Source organism: Oreochromis niloticus, linkage group LG16 (assembly GCF_001858045.2).
Source record: "Oreochromis niloticus isolate F11D_XX linkage group LG16, O_niloticus_UMD_NMBU, whole genome shotgun sequence".
Lineage (NCBI taxonomy): Eukaryota > Metazoa > Chordata > Actinopteri > Cichliformes > Cichlidae > Oreochromis > Oreochromis niloticus.
This window is the reverse complement of record NC_031987.2, coordinates 32,027,047-32,045,613: the sequence shown is the minus strand read 5'-3', so window position 1 is coordinate 32,045,613 and position 18,567 is coordinate 32,027,047. Positions and strand designations below refer to the sequence as shown.

General features: G+C 39.9%; 1 protein-coding gene across 6 annotated transcripts in view; it reads left to right on the top strand.

Moving 5' to 3' along the window:
* Positions 1 to 18,567, top strand: part of dgkg (diacylglycerol kinase, gamma) — a 141,602-nt gene that overhangs the window by 25,856 nt on the left and 97,179 nt on the right. For 5 of the 6 annotated variants that reach the window (XM_025903505.1, XM_019353240.2, XM_019353242.2 and 2 more), the window contains exons 2-5: positions 660 to 1,126; positions 4,325 to 4,401; positions 14,330 to 14,350; positions 15,000 to 15,150. In XM_025903505.1, coding sequence (XP_025759290.1) covers positions 1,060 to 1,126; positions 4,325 to 4,401; positions 14,330 to 14,350; positions 15,000 to 15,150 — 316 coding nt within the window. In that variant the 5' untranslated portion in view covers positions 660 to 1,059. The remainder of the gene's footprint in view (positions 1 to 659; positions 1,127 to 4,324; positions 4,402 to 14,329; positions 14,351 to 14,999; positions 15,151 to 18,567) is intronic. The other variant, XM_019353241.2, reaches the window with a different exon arrangement.

Here is an 18,567-nt window from a genome sequence, read left to right as displayed (position 1 = left end):
ATTATCAGCAACCGAACATTTAAAATAAGAGCATGGTGTCGTTCAGTTGTACAAAGATCACACTGTCACGTCACATGTATCAATTTTAGTATTAATTGTCATCATGCTGAAAATCACAGAGCAAATGATTCTGTATTAAAGGGCTATACTAGTATATAATAACAACTGTAATGCGACAAAACAACAAAGCTCAGGTTGGGCAGAGCTTTGCAAACATAATGTTAACAGTACGATTCCAGCATTAAAAAATGAGCTGCTTGAGTCTACAGGGACTTTTCTTGTCATGCACTTACAGTGTATTTCTCACGGGGAAATGTTCAGAAGACAATAGGCTCCTAAAATGCATCTGCATCATTTCAAATTTCTCAGGTCAGCTGTAGAAAAGTAATACATTTGTCACAAATAAGAAACTTTAAAGTCAGACTGGTGGTTTAATTTTGTAGCATTTCCCTCAGCTGTCTGTCTGTCCCTCACTTTTCTAAATCATTTTTTGTTCATACTTCGCCTTGTTGCTTCTTTCCCTCCCATTCATTTCTCCGTTGTGCCTGCTAACATGAGGCTATGTACAAATTTCATATCGAATCAGAGAAGCCTGATGATCAACTCAGTGTATTTGTTTCTCTTTTCTCTCTTTTCCCTCTCCCTCTCTCTTTCTCCAGGATAAAAAAAGGATTTTTGTTTTGGACATGCTGAGAAAACTTGTGCCATCTTCCGGTGATCAGGATCAGTTAGCAGCCTTTGTGGACATTGGTCTCATTGCTTCAGGGGCTGAATTGGATCTACTAGACTAAAATCCTGTGCTATTTTATTTTGTGATTCAAAGTGACAAATTAAATATCCAGGGAGGGAAACGTAAACATCGTCTTTCCTCCCCCACTGCTCATGTGACCTCAGTTTTTTCAGCTTGCCCTCCTATGGTTCTCGTAAAGTAGGAGCGATGACATCCCAAAACCTCTTCTACTCAGTCTTTTTACACAACGTGACCGAAGGATAGCCATCAGTTCCCACTGCAGCACTCGTGGACTGACACCAAGAGCCCAGCCCCTGGCTTCAGGCAGCATGGGAGACAGTAGCTGGGTGTGTCTGAGCCCGGCTGAGTTTAGCCAGCTGCAGCAGTACAGTGAATGTGAGTACATGTGTGACTCGGTCCGGAGATTTGTATGTGTGGCAGATTTAGGTACATATAATGAGGTTTGTCTGTATGTGTCTCCATTTATGTATAGCACATTCATGTTTGCATTAGATGTTACTTAAAAGCTTTATTTGCCAATTCAAATCATGCAGTCCTCTAGCAGCCTAAGCCTATTTTTAATTAGATAATTAGATGTTTATTTATGATAATGTGCACAACATTTCAAATTATGTACATTTAGAGTTAAGTGATGTATGTATGCATGTGTTTAAATACTGCCTCCAGTGGTGAGAAAAGGGGTACTGGTTCTGTTTCAGCTAGAACTGCAAAGCCACTTTGGTGCTATGTCAAGAAGAGCATCTGTTGTGAAAATCTGCCACATTAAACATGTAGACCAGCCTGCTGTGGTGACCCCTCGTGGCAAGGGAGCAGATGACATTGGAATCAGTATTTTATAGACATATATATATGTCATATTTATACATAAAGCAATCGCAGGGATCCAAACACTAGCCCTTCAACCTGCTTGATTTGTATCACATGACTCTTTGCCACTTATTAGGCTGCTGAATGAGCCTTGTGGCTATCTCTTCCCTCACTGTCAGCTGCATTTGTTAGTCAAAAGAGCGTCTGTCTTCTTGCTCCTGCTGGATTGTGCGTGTCATTGTGAGTGATGAATAGAGTGTGATTCTCTCACGGAAGCTGTTCTGCCGAGGAATTACACAATCATGCATAAGTCATTACGAACAGCATGCAACATGTAACATTGAACAGCTGATTGGAGACCCATTAACCCCAATCTTTTCATGGTGATAATAGTAGGTGTTCCCCTAAAGATGATAGAAAAGTCATGCTATTTTACTGTGTATGCTCTGATTTAAAGCTGTCACTGATGTTGTCATTGGAGTAGTATTAGGACTGTTTGAATCTCTATGGTCTCCAAATACCGTATTATTAATTTATTATACAGCAGTACCTAAAACAGTGATGCACAAAGTGATGTTTTTCAGTTTTAGCTGCTTTGGTGTTGATGAAATTAACAACAGGTGCACTAGAGGGGCAACAAGGAGACAACCCCCAAAACATAAATGGTTTTACAGATGAAGGCCACTGACATTTTTCCCTCCCTGTCATTTTTGACTGTTTTTTCCCCACTAGTTTTGCCTTTACTGTACCTAGGGTCAGTGCCACTACTGGTAGCATGAGGCGGTACCTGGACACCACCCAGGTTGGTAGTCCAACTCCCCCTAGATGGAACATCAGTATCTTTTATTGGCAGAAAGTTGGCTGTGTCTCCCAGCATAGCCTCAAAAGCATGGAGGAGATTCTAGGAGAGGCGGTTACTCTAGGAGAGCTAGAGTAGCAGAGCTGTAGAAGGTCCTTATCTATCACGCTACTGATATCTGCTCTTTTGTGCAAAGAGCAGATATCCTATTCCTATAGGATGAGCACTTCCAGAGCAACAAAATTACCTCCAGCAGGTCACTGGTGTGAATATCTCAGACCAAACAATCAGAAACTGACTTCATGAGGGTGGTTAGAGGGCCTAATGTCCTCTTGTGGGCCCTGCGCTCACTGCCCGGCATTGTGACGCATTCGCCACAGAATACCGAATTAGCAGGTCCACCACTGACGGCATGTGCTTTTCACTGATGAGAGCAGGTTTCACTCTGAGCACGAAAGACAGACATGAAAGTTTCTGGAGAAGCCGTGGAGAACGTTATGCTGCTGGTAACATTGTTCAACATGACTGGTGTGGCAGTGGATCAGTGATGGTCTGCGGAGCCATATCCCCGGAGGAATGCAAAGATCTTTACAGCACAGGCAATGCCACCCTGGTATATGGCTGAAATCCTTGAACACATTATTGCTGCTTTTTAACTAAATAAATGTCATGATGGGAGGTAATGAGTTTTACTGGGAAACCTGCAAAATTCACCATTCTTTTGTTAGAAACAGTTTATAACAGAGATACGGTGAATATGTATGAAGGAGTTGTTGGAGACGCGGTGGAGGGATTTGCATATATATCCATGCATACTCATTTAGAAAATAAACTCTTTAAGGCAGGAAGAGATTATTCTCATGGAAGAAACTTAATGACACATGCCAGAGGAGTAGCTTGCATGTTTTTAGAAACAATGCACTTTCTTAAACTTCACTAACATGTGGAAGTAGCACAGTGGGCTAATGAAGCCATCTACACACACAAAAAAATTCAGGTTCCCAGCCTCCCTCCAAGCCCTCCTTTTTTCTCGCTGCGTCTGTGCTCCAGCAGGGTTTTTGACCTTGGCTGCCTTAGAGAAAAAAATGTAGCAAGGAAATTTCACGCGTGGACTTATTGCACAGGTGGCATCCATCACGGTACCACACTGGAATTCACTGAGCTCCTGAGAGCGACCCATTCTTTCACAAATATTTGTAGAAGAGTCTGCATGCCTAGGTACTTGATTTTATACACCTGTGGCCATGAAAGTGATTGGAACAGCTGAATACAATGATTTGAATGGGTGAGTGAATACTGACAATATAGTGTATCAAAAAGATATTTTTGGCTGCTCCCTCGTTATCAAAAGCTCCAGATATTTTAATTTGGCAAGATTTTACCCCTTGTGCCTTTTGTGATTCGGCCCCAAAGGGATTTGTGTCTCCTCACCAGATCGGGTATTTTAACCCACGTCTCACGTTACCTGAGACTGTATCCTCATTCTCTGCATTTGTCTCTTTGTGTCACTCTAATAAAGGCAGATATAGGAAACACTTCCATACTTCCATACCTCTAAGATTACCAGTGAAGCCAGGCCTGGAGCAGATGTGTAAGTGTTTTGGTGATGGTGGTCCTCTGGTTTTCATGCACACGTGTACATTTGCTCTTTGTAATTGTTTGACAGATGGCCGTGGGATGGGGTCAGCATTCTGCACAGAGGCATTTTGTGTGTGTGTGTAAAGGATCTGCATCAAAAAGTGAGAAATACGAAATGTCCCTTTTCCCTTTTAACAGGCTGACTCACCAGCTCAACTGATCCAGAGCGCCTTCTTACAGATGAGAGTGTTTATCTGGGAATTTATTTATGAGTTGTATCATGTTTATTTCTTTTTTGTATCCCCATTGTGGTTACGATGTATGTGAGTCAAAGTAAAATTCATTGCTCTGTGTGGAGTGTTAACTCAGTTTTTCTCTTGCCTCTTCAGACTCCACAAAGAAGCTGAAGGATGTGCTGGAGGAGTTTCATGGCGGAGGAGTCCTTTCCAAATACAATCCAGAGCAGGTGTGTCTGCAGCACAATTCCCTGCTCCATTATTCTTCTTGTGCTTTGATCTCTTTTTGTCTCTTTCTGATTGATATTCTGACTCTTTCCTGCACACTCTAACAAAAACAGAATCAGCCTCATTATTCAGGTGCTTGTTAAGTTCCTCTAACTCAGGGTACTATGAGTCTTCGAAATGCTTAGTCAGTCCCAAATTTAGGATGATTATCTCTGTGTTTAAACACAGCCAGAATTTCATCACTAACTTTGCCACCTGATGTCAGCAGATCAGCTCCCAGCTGTATTGTAGTCAGACTCCTGTGTCTGTGGCCTTTGGTGGAAACATTTTTATATCGTCGTCTGAGCTTTGAACAGCACTACTATATTTCTTAGGATTAAGTCACATTTCTTTGTTCACTGAGTTATTACCCAGCAACAGTGTTGGGGAGTAACGGAATACATGTACCGGTGTTCTGTGAATCCATACTATGACGGGTAAAGTTAAGTGTTAAACATTAAAGTTGCAGAGCAGTTCGATAAAAGACGGAACATGTGTGGCTTGTTTAGATGGGCATGTTCTTTTTAGTGAATTCTCTCTAAAAAGAACAGCATCTAAGCAAAGCACAAGACTTTTGGAACAGTTTATATTAGACATAATGCACAGCACCATGTTTGGCAAAAACCAAGCACAGTGTAAACACCTCACACCAGCTGTCAATCACGGTGATGGAGGGGTGATGATTTGGGTTTGTTTTGCAGCCACAGAACCTGGTCACTTTGCAGTTATTAAGTTAATGATGAATCCTCTGTGTACCAACGTATTCTAAAATCTAGCGTAAAGCCATCTGTCCCACAACTAAAGCTTGGCTGAAACTGGGTTATGCAAACACACCAGAAATCAACAGCAGAACGATTGAAAAGGAAAAGAATTGAAGCTTAAAAACAAACAGCCAAAGTCCAGACCTCAATCTGACTTAAGTGCTGTGGTAGAACGGGCCAGAATTCCCATTCTGGACTGATAAAGTCATACAAAAAAAGTCATGCAAAGGTGTTCTACAGGCTACTGAATCATGACTTGTACTTTAATGATGCTGTACTGTAATCATAAGTGATGGAAGCACATAGACCGATGGTTCAACATATGAACAACAGAAGGAAGCTCCATAAGAAAATGTTTATAGGTACTAAAGAATCCAGAATACATGTTTTATAACTCGTTTACCTGATATGCACAGAAGATGATAACAGGTCACAGGTTTTTGTATTTCAGCTGCACATCACCGGGCCATGAGCTGTCTTGAATAATAAACTGTAACTATACAAAGGAATAACATTTAGGCTTTAATTTATCAATGCTAGAATGTCATAATCAGCCGATCTGTATATATTTGGAGATAGTACATCCACTAACATCAGAATTTGTACACATACATCACAAGTTAACTGATTTCCAGTCATAAAGTATCAAATCTTCCTTTGGCTGGTCCCTTAGGAGTCACCACAGCAGATCATCTGCCTCCCTCTCACCTTATCCCCAGCATCCTCCTCTGTCATACAAACCCGTGGCCTCTGTATGTCCTGTCACACCAACCCTCTGCATGTCACAACACGTCTCACATCTATACACAAAAAGTGTGTTAAGAATAAATGTACTTTTACATACGTGGTTATAACAGTTTGATTTTTTAGGCGAACTATTAAAACTTTACAGACTTCAGACTAATGTCAGAAATGGTATTTCTACATATTGTAGAAATAACATTTGAAGTGTTATTTAAAGTTTTAAAATGGCACATTAAAATATTACAATGTGTTTACACGACACATGGCATATGTTTTATGTGGTATGCTAATTGTTCCTTTATAAAAATTGCACATGAGACAACTTATGAGAACCAGTAGTTCATTTCTTAAGCCACTCTGAAAAGTGACAATGCCTTCTCATGTTCAAAGCAATTGAGACAGGAGTAGTTGAGTAGTTTTAAAGTCACAAATTCAGAAACGGGAGGATGCCGGGGTGACGAAACGTCTCTCCCAACAGAATCAACCTTTTGGGATATGTGCACAACATTCACCTAAACGAGTCTTCACCGAAATTGTACTCAATTTCACAGTTGTCGTTTTTGCGTTGTGATAAACTGTGAACAGGATGAGTCACTATGTCCCTGACATTCTGTTTATTTTTGTACGATCGTCTTTTTTGGTCTTTTGTTTTTAAAAAAAGCCTCTAATCATAAAAAAAGCACAATTAGAGATCCAGTGTATTTAGTTAAAGAATTATTTTTGTGCCTGTATGCTGAACTAAATCTTAACAAAAGTTATGTCAAAGGGTTAGTTTTTATTGTTGTTCGTTATCTCCTATTCTTATGCATCAGACAGCTATTTAGGTTAGAGTCATGGTTGAACATTTCATATGGCTTAGGGCTAATTTTATATGTCGGAGTGGACTGGTGAAGGTAATCAACTGATGTTCAGTGAGTCTATGTTTTCATGTGATGTTCAGCCTCTCCCTGTCACCTTTATACTCTCATATGAGAACCTCATTTTTCTTTCTTACTCCTCTGTTCATTATCACCTCCACTTGGCTGTACGATTCTCCTCAGTATTTGCGATGACACAACTAACAGCCTGGCTGGACATTTGGCGCCACAGAACCAGACTTAATGTTCACGTGGGCTTTCCGAGACCCCGTTGTCACCTGGCGCCACTGTGACGACTCTAGCCCTGCATCTGCCATCCATCAGTGTGTGTGCGCTTGTGCATGTGTGTCTGTGCGTGTGCACATAACCCCCAATGAGTCATCGCTGCATCATGCTAGCTGTTGTGGAATCCACTCAGGAAGTAGACCTCTCTTACTTCCCACTCACTCATTGTTTTTATTGAGCTTTTATTTTTAGCCAAAGTGTGGTCCTGAATTTTTTCAATGATAATAATAATAATGAAAAATGACTGACACATGGAGCTCTCGGTGTTGTTGGGTTTTCTCCAATTTAGCAAACAAATAAATATCGCCCTATAATTCTCAGTGACTGATGAGTGACTGAGAAACAAAGACTGAACATCACACCCACAGATTTCTTTTAACAACGGGCGAAGCCTCTATATAAGCATCTGTCATGACAGTTTGGTAGTGATGTCTTTTGCCTTTGCTCTCATTTTTCTATGCACTTTGTTTGTTGGCCAAGGTTTCAATGAAACAGTGCAAATGTTTAGAGAGCTGGTTTTGAGACATGCAAATTATTTATGTGCTTAAAATGTTGAAGTTGGGTGTGCATTTCATGATTGTCAGGTTGATGTGATTTGGATGTGCTGGCTGATCAAGCCCAGACAGACTGGGTCACTTCCAGCTGGGCTTAGTTGATGTTGACAGCTTGTAGAAAGTGTTATCTTTATTTTTAGGAACCAGTCATTGCTGCTTGTTTTCACTATGTTTTAGAAAAATATATCTAATATTTGTGACTTACAGAGTGTTCACAGAATGTTTTCCCTGTGTCTCTGTGTGTGTTCATAGGTGACTCTAAATTGGCTGTAGATGTGAATGTTCTTCTGCAGCAGCAGTCTCCAACCCCCGGGCCACGGACCGGTACCGGTCCTTGTCATTTGGTACCGGGCCGCAAGGGTTAAGGCTCGAGTGTGAAATTTATGGTTTTAGGGTTTTTATCGTTAACTCGGTTTCCCTGGGTCTTTTCCCGTGTTGTAGGAGTGTTTTATTTTGAAAGAAATATTTACACGTTACCATAGCGACCAGAGAGCATTAAGAAGCAGAGAGGAGGATGTTACTGTTGTTGGTGCATTTCTGGAGGACGCTGCTAATAAAGTTACACAGTTACACAGTGAATTCATGTTTATTATTATATTAACAAAATACCACAGTTTTTGTCTTGGTCGTATCATTTTATTTTATTGTATTTATCCGCGACACCTTAAAGGCCGGTCCGTGAAAATATTGTCTGACATTAAACCGCTCTGTGGCGCCAAGGTTGGGGACCGCTGTTCTAAAGCCAGTAAAATAAGTACTGAGTATTGAACACGTCACCAGTTTTCTAAGGAAATATATTTCTAAAGCTGCTTGACATCTCACCAGATTTTGGTAACAACCCATCCAATCCACACATGCAAAGAAATCAAACCACAGATGTCCATAACATATGTGTAATAATCAGAAATGACACAGGGAAAAGTATTGAATACGTGAAAAAAGCATGGAAATCATGACACCATACATTATCAATTAGAAATTAATTAGAAATTAATTAGAAAAATCTTGCAGTGCTAATTAATATCAGCTGGCTTAGTCCCAACTCATGGCCTATAAAAATGTGTCTCATTACCAAGGTATCACACAAGAAACATCTCACGATGGGTACAACCAATGAGCTCTCTCGAGGCCTTTGCAACCTTAATGTTGCAAACATAATAATGAGATTAGTTATAGAAGAATTTAAACTACTAATAAATAAATATATGGTTTGATTTCTTTGCATGTGTGGATTGGATGGGTTGTTACTGACATCTGGTGAGAATTTCATGTCAATAGCACCTTTGGAAATATATTTACTTAAAAAACTGGTGATGTGTTCAGTACTTATTTTGCCTGCCTTATCTCTCTCTGTCTGTCAGCTCTGTGTCAAACCGGCTACCTGTCCATGGTGGACTTTGGCACCTGGGACCCTGAATTTGGTAAAGGAAATAGAAGGGATGGATGGATTTGTGGCTGCTGTAAAGTTGCCAGTGTTGACAGCATTGATGCTGATTGGCTCAGTTTTTTTTCTTCCACGAGGAAGCTAGCTGGGGCTTTTCTCCACTTCATACAGGTGGTAAACTTTTATTGCAGGCAGTCTATTATTTGTTATAAGTAGATATGAACAAATCCTGCTTTTGTGGTGCTCCTTTTTCCTCTGTTAAAGTGACTGCTTTATCCTTAAGCAGCAGTATCAGGGTCTAGCAAATGTATCCAATCAAAGAACCACTCGCTATTCTTTTTTTAGATTCTATTTTTGGCATTTTAAGCCTTTATTTGACAGCACAGTGGAGAGAGTAGACAGGAAAGCTGTTAGAGAGAGTGTGATGGAATGACACGCAGGAAACAATCTGGGGTAGGCTCAAACACAGCTCTCTTTTTACTTTATGAAGAGTTTTTAGCTGTTCTAGCAATTTCTAGTAGCGCCTAAAACAACAGTTAACTTATAAAAGCACACCTTAGGATTTGCTTGTTTAGCACACGCTCCTCGTTCTGGGGCAAGTTCTTCATTCATGCCTGGCCCAGCAGTTCTCTGCTCAGGTGCTCAGCTGATCAAAAATAATAGCTGTGGATGGAACAGTGATGCATAAGGAAAGTCAATCAAAGCATTTGACAGACGAGCTAAAAGAAAAAAAAAGAAGAAGATTAAATGGAGCATGTAAAAGTGTCATCCTTTGGGAGATATTTACAGATCAGCAGCCTTGAGCTCGCTCACACAGAGAACAGCCTGTAGTTACTCTCGGGAAAAAGTGTTTCCCAGAGGGATGAGAATTTTTGCAAATGCATCTGGGGGTACTTAGATTCAAAGCACTGTATCAACCTATGAAAAGCAGCTTTTTGTATGTCCTGATTTCATATAAAGTACATTCTGTGGTATGTGTGCACATGAGCATATTTGTCTGAATCTGCTGTGCTACACGATGGCCTTGCGGTGTGTTTGGCCAAATAAGGAGAAGCGAGTGATATGAATAATGCCTGGCAGGATTTGGGAGCTCTCAGGGTTAGGTTAGCAGTGTTGAGCTGAGGGAGGATCCTTACCACTGTGTGTTCTTCTCCGATGGGCATCAGTTACAGCAGCTCCAAACCTGCAGAACAGAAGCATTTTAAAAGTGTATCTTTCTCCAAAGTGAAAAGAATCAACTGTACTTTCTACTATTTTAGAATATACTAAATTCTGTACAACCTTAATATATTTGCTAGTTTTACTTGTATTTGCTGTTTTGTTTTTTTATCATTATTAGTGAAATGGAACTCTTAAACTCAACCCACTAAGAACGAATATGACAAACACTTTTGGTAGTGATGGGAGCCTTTAGAAGAGGTTATCAAAACGTTTTGAGTCCAGCTGCTATTTTTAGATCCCAATGCAGAAGTCCTGTTATGGACCCTTTGTACTTGTGCCTCTGTGAGGAGTGCTGGATCTCCTCATGTGTGTCAAAATGGCGATCCTTCATTTTGATTTCCAGTTTTGGGAATAAAGTTGCCTGAAGGCAAATCTGGTGAACAGAGCAGGTGTGTTTTATTTACTGTGTTTTCATTGCATTTTGTGCTGGCACACACCATTCCATGTGCAGTTTAGATTGTTTCCACTTAATATCTTCTGTAAGAGATTACAGGGCATTATTGAAGTCTGCAATGGCAGTCTCACCCTGGAGACTAATTCGCCATGCAGAACTCCTTCTACGTTTATAAAAACAAAAACAAACCAAAAAACACAGGCTTGCTACCGGCTTCGTTCATTACCTGAAATTCTGCATCCAAGCTTGGAAACTATCGACTCATCTGAAAACTGTGGAAAACTGCTGAGGCTTCACTGGAGAACCAACTCATCATCAGTAATGATCCTTCACACAAAATTTGTGTCAGTTTGAAACAACATAATGTCTGCTCTCTGCACAAGTTTGAGGACCATTGTGAAATTGCAAAGCACAAGATCCCAACCCTGTCCCAACTAAACGATTCTCATAAAACCTTTTTTCTCTCCATTCTGAGGTGCAGACTCCTTAATTTGCACACCTTAATTCTCCCATGCACCTTTATAGATAACTTGAATCTTTTTTGGCAACATACCACATTTCTGTGAGTGGATGGGCTCGTAGGGGCTCTGAAATGTTAAAAGCAGTCTCAATTGCTGTTTTCTGATAGCGCCTATGCTGGATCAGAGCCAAGTGTCACAGTGGAGTGTGTATGGAGGACCCAGGTGCGGACACAGGCGAAGGGACAGAATTAATACTAACAAATTGTGAGCCTTGATTTCGGCTGATAAACATGAAACATAAATCAAAGCGAGAAAAGAAACTAGACTGTGAAACTATGATTCAACTAAGACACTATGAACTGGACTATGATTTCTATGACAAGGGGAAGATGCACATACGACATGATGTTGAGCACACGAAGACTGAGGACTTAAATACACACATGAGGTGACCAGGGGAAGTGGAGACACATGAGGACACAGCTGACTCGAATGAAACATAATGAAACGGGGGAGTAAAACTAACCACATGAACACAGAACACAAGACCCTTTTCAAAATAAAACAGGAAACATGGAAACTTAGACATGACAACACAAGCTTAACAGACCTAAAACACATGACAGTCTAGACAAGGAACGAAACACAGAAACCAAGGAGACAGATGATAAATAATCGTTAACCTAAACCTCCACTAAACCTGAAATAAGAATAACACACAAACTTATAATCACCAAACTAACATGAGAACTTCAAAATTACAAAATAAGACTCAGAGAACCAGCCTGTGACACCAAGCTTGGTCGACAAAATGATGAGCCTTTCAGGTATGGGCACTCGTCATCACGGATCAACATTGTTTCAACTAATAGAAGCAGTTGACAACTCTCCAAGAAATACGGTAGTTTTTCCTTCTAATATAGGGATTTTCAGCAGTACAGGATATATGAGTAAAATAACTGTTATGAACAGATCATTTCCTCAGATGCCTTGCCCAAGTTCTAGACCAAGTGGTTTTGCTTTAAAAAAAATCTTGTAAATTCAATAGACAGCGTCCTGAAAACTCTTGAAAACAATCAAGCATTTTATCTTTTCTGCCCAGTTTTTGACTATATCCTTGATATAGTTAAAAACTATATCAAAAAAAAGAAAAAAAAGATTTAAATCATCACTTCAGTTTGACTTGGAATTTGTTTTATAAGCACTGATTGTGTACAAAAGTATCTCTAATTCTTTACGTTGTCCACCAGATATACAAAACTGAAAACAAATTCTCTTTTAACTTGATAAATCATAGGGACGCCTACAGTGATCCATCCCTCCTTCACCTCAGTGCTGATCTCATCGCTAGACTTATAACTCTTATTTGTAATTTAACACTTTCTACAGCCATTTTTTTAAAATATGGAAAGCTGCACAGGTTCTACTACTCGATAAAAGTGATGACCCTAGTCACTTAACTAATTACCACCCTATTTAAAACTGTTTAGTCTTAAAGCCCTAAATAATGGCCAATTAAAGTGTATAACATTTTACAGTGATAGTAGACAGGTTTTAGATCATGTCGCAGAACAATGCCTGCAGTGTGTGTGTGTACGCAATAATAGTATGGAAACTCTTAATCATCAGTATTGTGCTGCACTTTTGATGGATCCATCAAAAACATTCAATTCAGCAGATCGCAGCATTTTATGAGAAAAAAACACACAGCTAGATCTTTTTGGACTTCTTCTTTTCACCATGTATGCAAACAATGTGATCAGTGTTACCCAAAACTGTAATGTGCATTTTTATGCAGACACTACTTTATATGCCACTGGCTCTTCATCTGATTTGGCAAATCTATAGAAAGAAGAAAATTACACCCAAAGATTGGGTTTTTATATAGAAATAAATCACTGTACAATTTTGTCTGCATAAATAGGCGATTCTTTTCCTAGTCACCATTACACCTTACATGGAAAGGTGTGCTAGTACTTGCTACTGGAGTGATTTCCAAGGTGTAGGCTGGGGCCACGAAGGTACTGCAGGTGGGCCACAGTAATAACATAACGGAATGTAAAAGTACTCAGAAGTATGTACACATGTATGTAAATGTATTTATATAAAATTGATTTAAAAATAGCAACAGGAGGTGATAGTTTGCGATGTTAATCATTAGTCTGGCTTAACTGTACAGCCCTTGTATTGTCTGTGTCCCAGCTGCAGGTGGGTCATACATTGGCTTTAACGCTTTGCATATGAGTGGGTAACATTTGCAACTGACAGCCAACAGTGTGGCCACTGATGGCTGTCACTTTATCTTATCTTAGCCACTATTGGCTGATGTTTGGTTTATGGTTTTTTAAAGGAAATCCATCATTTTCTCCTGTATTTTGATAAGAATGAAGATTTAAGGCTTGGTGTGCCCCATGGGATTTTCTGGTATGGAAATTCCCATCCCTGGGAATGGCTGCCCTAGTGAATCAAGGAGCACTGCATGATGTTTATTTACAAGGCTCAACTGCAAAGATTGCCTGCCTACCTCTGCTCCTTGACTGAATTTAAACATAGTACTTAACATATATGATCACAGGACCCCTTAACATTAGTTGTACCTCACATTCACACTGAACTTGGAAAATCTTGATTTAAATACTTTGCTGTTACTTAGTTAAAAGTTGCAAAAACTATGAAACTTGACTATCTGATTCCACTGAAAGATTTTAAAGAGTTGAAAGACTTTTTCTTTATTTGTGATCATGTATGATTTGTTTTATTACATATCTGGGTGTCTTTTTTTCTGTATACATGTCTCTCTTAAAAATAGATCTTGACCTCAATGAGACTACCTGTTAACAAACCTGTTAATTCAAACTTAAAAATGTATTGTTTTCATTTTATGAGTAGTACAAAAGCTGATTATATAGTTATTTTTACAACATTTTTTTTCTAAAAAAAAGGGGGATTCTCAATGCCATTGTCACTCGCACAAACTCTGCCCATGGTTGCCGCGACCTTTTCCAGTAGACCAAACCTCCTTTTATCATTTTTTCATCCTGACTTCCTGCTTGATGGTACACCAGTGTTGCCAAAGTCGTCCTAGTCAGAAAGCATCACTACCATCTCCACTGAAGATTCACACGAACAAGCTAATTCCTTTTCTTCTTTTACCCATTCCTCCCTCACTCTTCCTCCTTCCTCCCTACCTTTCTCCCCATTTCCTCTTTATTGTTCCAAATGTTAAACAGAAGCAAGACGTTCTCAACCAAGTAAGCCTCAGCCCGGTGGGCTCTGCATGCTGTGTGGTGTCTGTGTCGGCAGACTGCATGCACATTCTGTCCACTAACATAACATAACCACGCCCTTACCGCTGCAGATGGTCTGTTACACAGCCAGGGGAAAAGGCCATGGGGCTGTTGAGTTCAGTGCTAGTATGTACCCACCATATTGCTGTATCAGGGGAAGCTGTGTGTGTGTGTGTGTGTGTGTGTGTGTGTGTGTGTGTGTGTGTGTGTACATTAACATAACACAACATAACATTTCTGTATTCAGCAATGTGACTATGACATGTTTTACTGTGTATTTTTTGTGTATATATATCTTTCTTTACATTCTTTTCAAAGCCATTGGGCCTCCAAGCTCAAAGGTGTTTTTCTGGATGCAGCTTCTAGTACATCCATTCAGTCGTTACTAAGCTTAAAGATGTGATGGTCAGCTGATACCACATTTACATTGAACTGTTTAAGAAAATACTGGCATGGCACTCCAAATCATGACTGTGGACTCTCATTTCAGGCCAGATCAACTAAAGCTGGAAACCCCATCACATTTTTTTTTCTGTCCATGGGTGGTGGTATTGGTGTATACATGTCCATCAGTAAGTCTGTTAACATCTTTGCCCTTTCCTTTCTCACACAGCCTATCGACTATGAGGGCTTCCAGCTCTTCATGGTGACTTATTTGGAGAATGACATACCAGAAGAGCTTTGTCAACATCTCTTTACTTCCTTCAAGAGCAAGACGGGAGGCTGTTCTCCAGACCAGTCTCGGGCAGGAACAAGCTTATTGGGTAGGATGCTTGTGTTGTTGTCTTAAATAATACTCATCCCAGTAATATTCACCCCACACATCTAGTGGGAATGGATGTGAGAAGTTGGGTAATACTGTTACATTATTAGAGGTAACACAGGGTAACAAAATGTACAGATATAGGAGGTCAAAGCTGAGGATAATTGTATAATTGTGACCATGATGCCATATATGTTATTATTTGAATCAAAACCTTGACCTGTTTCCAAACATAATAAAGCTGCCATATCCCTAAACCTAACCAAATAGAGCAAATAATATATACATATACTGCACTGCTTCAGGTTGGAGGACACACCATTCTAATGGTGTGTAGCTCATTAGCTAGCTTCCTTCATAGCTACCAATTAGTTACTTTTCTACTTCCTAAACTGGTTGTGCGTTTGGCTCCCTAGCTTTAACATTAGCATTAGCTTCTGCTTGTTTCTAAAGTTTGAGTTTGTAAAATCTCACCACTAGATATCAGTACATTGCAGATTGCTGTGAACAGAGTTATGTTTTCTTACCCTGTCTAATTCAAGTGTATAATTCTAGCTGCAGTGGACAACATCTGGTTGTTAAGTGATGATGTATGAACCTTGCTTTTGGGTCCAAACTACTCTGAGTTTATTAAGGCTGTTGTGTTTTTAACATGTTTTAATGCTATCTTGTTCTAGCTAATCGGTGATCACTTTCTGATCACTTTCTCTCTTGGTTTTTATTACCCCTATTCATCGGCAGCACATTTTAAAGCTCAGTTTTTGAAACCTTCCAGTGTAACTACAGCTCAGCCCATGCAGCAGTATATTAATGACTAACCTCATATTGTGGATGGATTATCTCAGTTGTTCTCCTGACTGAAGTTTGGCCCGTTTACAGCATCCTGCCATGCGATTACTTTTGTCCCTAACCATCGGGAACCCTCATGTTAACTTTTATCGAGTGGAAAAAAGTTAGCGTTCATCCTCCAGCTTCACTGTTTATGTTATGCTATCCATAGCTGTGTAGCTAGCCACCATGTAGCGCATCATTATATACCAGCTAGCCCAACTTCATTAACCCTACAAACGTCACTGTTGTTTAGTTTTCTGTCTTCATTTATGTTGGAAGTGATAGCAGAGCTATACGTTTTAATTTTTTTCGAAATCCCTCGGTCAGAACATGCTATATCATCTTTAGATTGAAACTAGCAAGCCAACTCTCTGCTAACTTCGAATTCCGTTAAACTTAATAAATTCTGTTTTCGTGGATGTTAAACTTAAATTTTACACCTGGTAGAGCAGGCACACTCATCATTTTATTAAAGATAAAAGAGTTTAGACAGTTTGTAACTCTCAGTAATGCCACAGTGTTCATTTGATTTTGGGACCTGAAGCGGAGTTTGGACCTGGAAATGGCGAATGACGTCAGACTTAAAGACCGGACAAACAACTCTGGACACTGTAGTGAGTGTAGGCTTTCAATCCAGTATTTACCTCAGTTATCAGTATGCCAGGTGTCCATGTGTGGTTACTCTAGAGGACACTGTAAAAGTTGTGATGAGTTGGTGGAGCTCACTTCTGCCTGATGACAGAGTTACTGAGGTGAGGATATCGTGTGTGGAGGACCACAAGAGCAACACACATTGAAATAAAGAATTGTATAGGGAGTGCAGAATTATTAGGCAAGTTGTATTTTTGAGGAATAATTTTATTATTGAACAACAACCATGTTCTCAATGAACCCAAAAAACTCATTAATATCAAAGCTGAATGTTTTTGGAAGTAGTTTTTAGTTTGTTTTTAGTTTTAGCTATTTTAGGGGGATATCTGTGTGTGCAGGTGACTATTACTGTGCATAATTATTAGGCAACTTAACAAAAAACAAATATATACCCATTTCAATTATTTATTTTTACCAGTGAAACCAACATAACATCTCCACATTCACAAATATACATTTCTGACATTCAAAAACAAAACAAAAACAAATCAGCGACCAATATAGCCACCTTTCTTTGCAAGGACACTCAAAAGCCTGCCATCCATGGAGTCTGTCAGTGTTTTGATCTGTTCACCATCAACATTGCATGCAGCAGCAACCACAGCCTCCCAGACACTGTTCAGAGAGGTGTACTGTTTTCCCTCCTTGTAAATCTCACATTTGATGATGGACCACAGGTTCTCAATGGGGTTCAGATCAGGTGAACAAGGAGGCCATGTCATTAGTTTTTCTTCTTTTATACCCTTTCTTGCCAGCCACGCTGTGGAGTACTTGGACGCATGTGATGGAGCATTGTCCTGCATGAAAATCATGTTTTTCTTGAAGGATGCAGACTTCTTCCTGTACCACTGCTTGAAGAAGGTGTCTTCCAGAAACTGGCAGTAGGACTGGGAGTTGAGCTTGACTCCATCCTCAACCCGAAAAGGCCCCACAAGCTCATCTTTGATGATACCAGCCCAAACCAGTACTCCACCTCCACCTTGCTGGCGTCTGAGTCGGACTGAAGCTCTCTGCCCTTTACCAATCCAGCCACGGGCCCATCCATCTGGCCCATCAAGACTCACTCTCATTTCATCAGTCCATAAAACCTTAGAAAAATCAGTCTTGAGATATTTCTTGGCCCAGTCTTGACGTTTCAGCTCGTGTGTCTTGTTCAGTGGTGGTCGTCTTTCAGCCTTTCTTACCTTGGCCATGTCTCTGAGTATTGCACACCTTGTGCTTTTGGGCCCTCCAGTGATGTTGCAGCTCTGAAATATGGCCAAACTGGTGGCAAGTGGCATCTTGGCAGCTGCACGCTTGACTTTTCTCAGTTCATGGGCAGTTATTTTGCGCCTTGGTTTTTCCACACGCTTCTTGCGACCCTGTTGACTATTTTGAATGAAACGCTTGATTGTTCGATGATCACGCTTCAGAAGCTTTGCAATTTTAAGACTGCTGCATCCCTCTGCAAGATATCTCACTATTTTTGACTTTTCTGAGCCTGTCAAGTCCTTCTTTTGACCCATTTTGCCAAAGGAAAGGAAGTTGCCTAATAATTATGCACACCTGATATAGGGTGTTGATGTCATTAGACCACACCCCTTCTCATTACAGAGATGCACATCACCTAATATGCTTAATTGGTAGTAGGCTTTCGAGCCTATACAGTTTGGAGTAAGACAACATGCATGAAGAGGATGATGTGGACAAAATACTCATTTGCCTAATAATTCTGCACTCCCTGTATGCTTGAATATTGAATTGTAGAATAAATTATGCATTTTTAAATTCATTTACGAATTCATATTTAAATTAGTAATGTTTGAATAAATAAAATAAAGTAATTTATTATTTAATAATTTAATTTAAAATAGTGCTTTCAGCATTAATCTCGTTAAAATTATGTTAACACCATAACTGCATTAACACAGCAAATCTCCGTTAGCAGGTTAGCGCG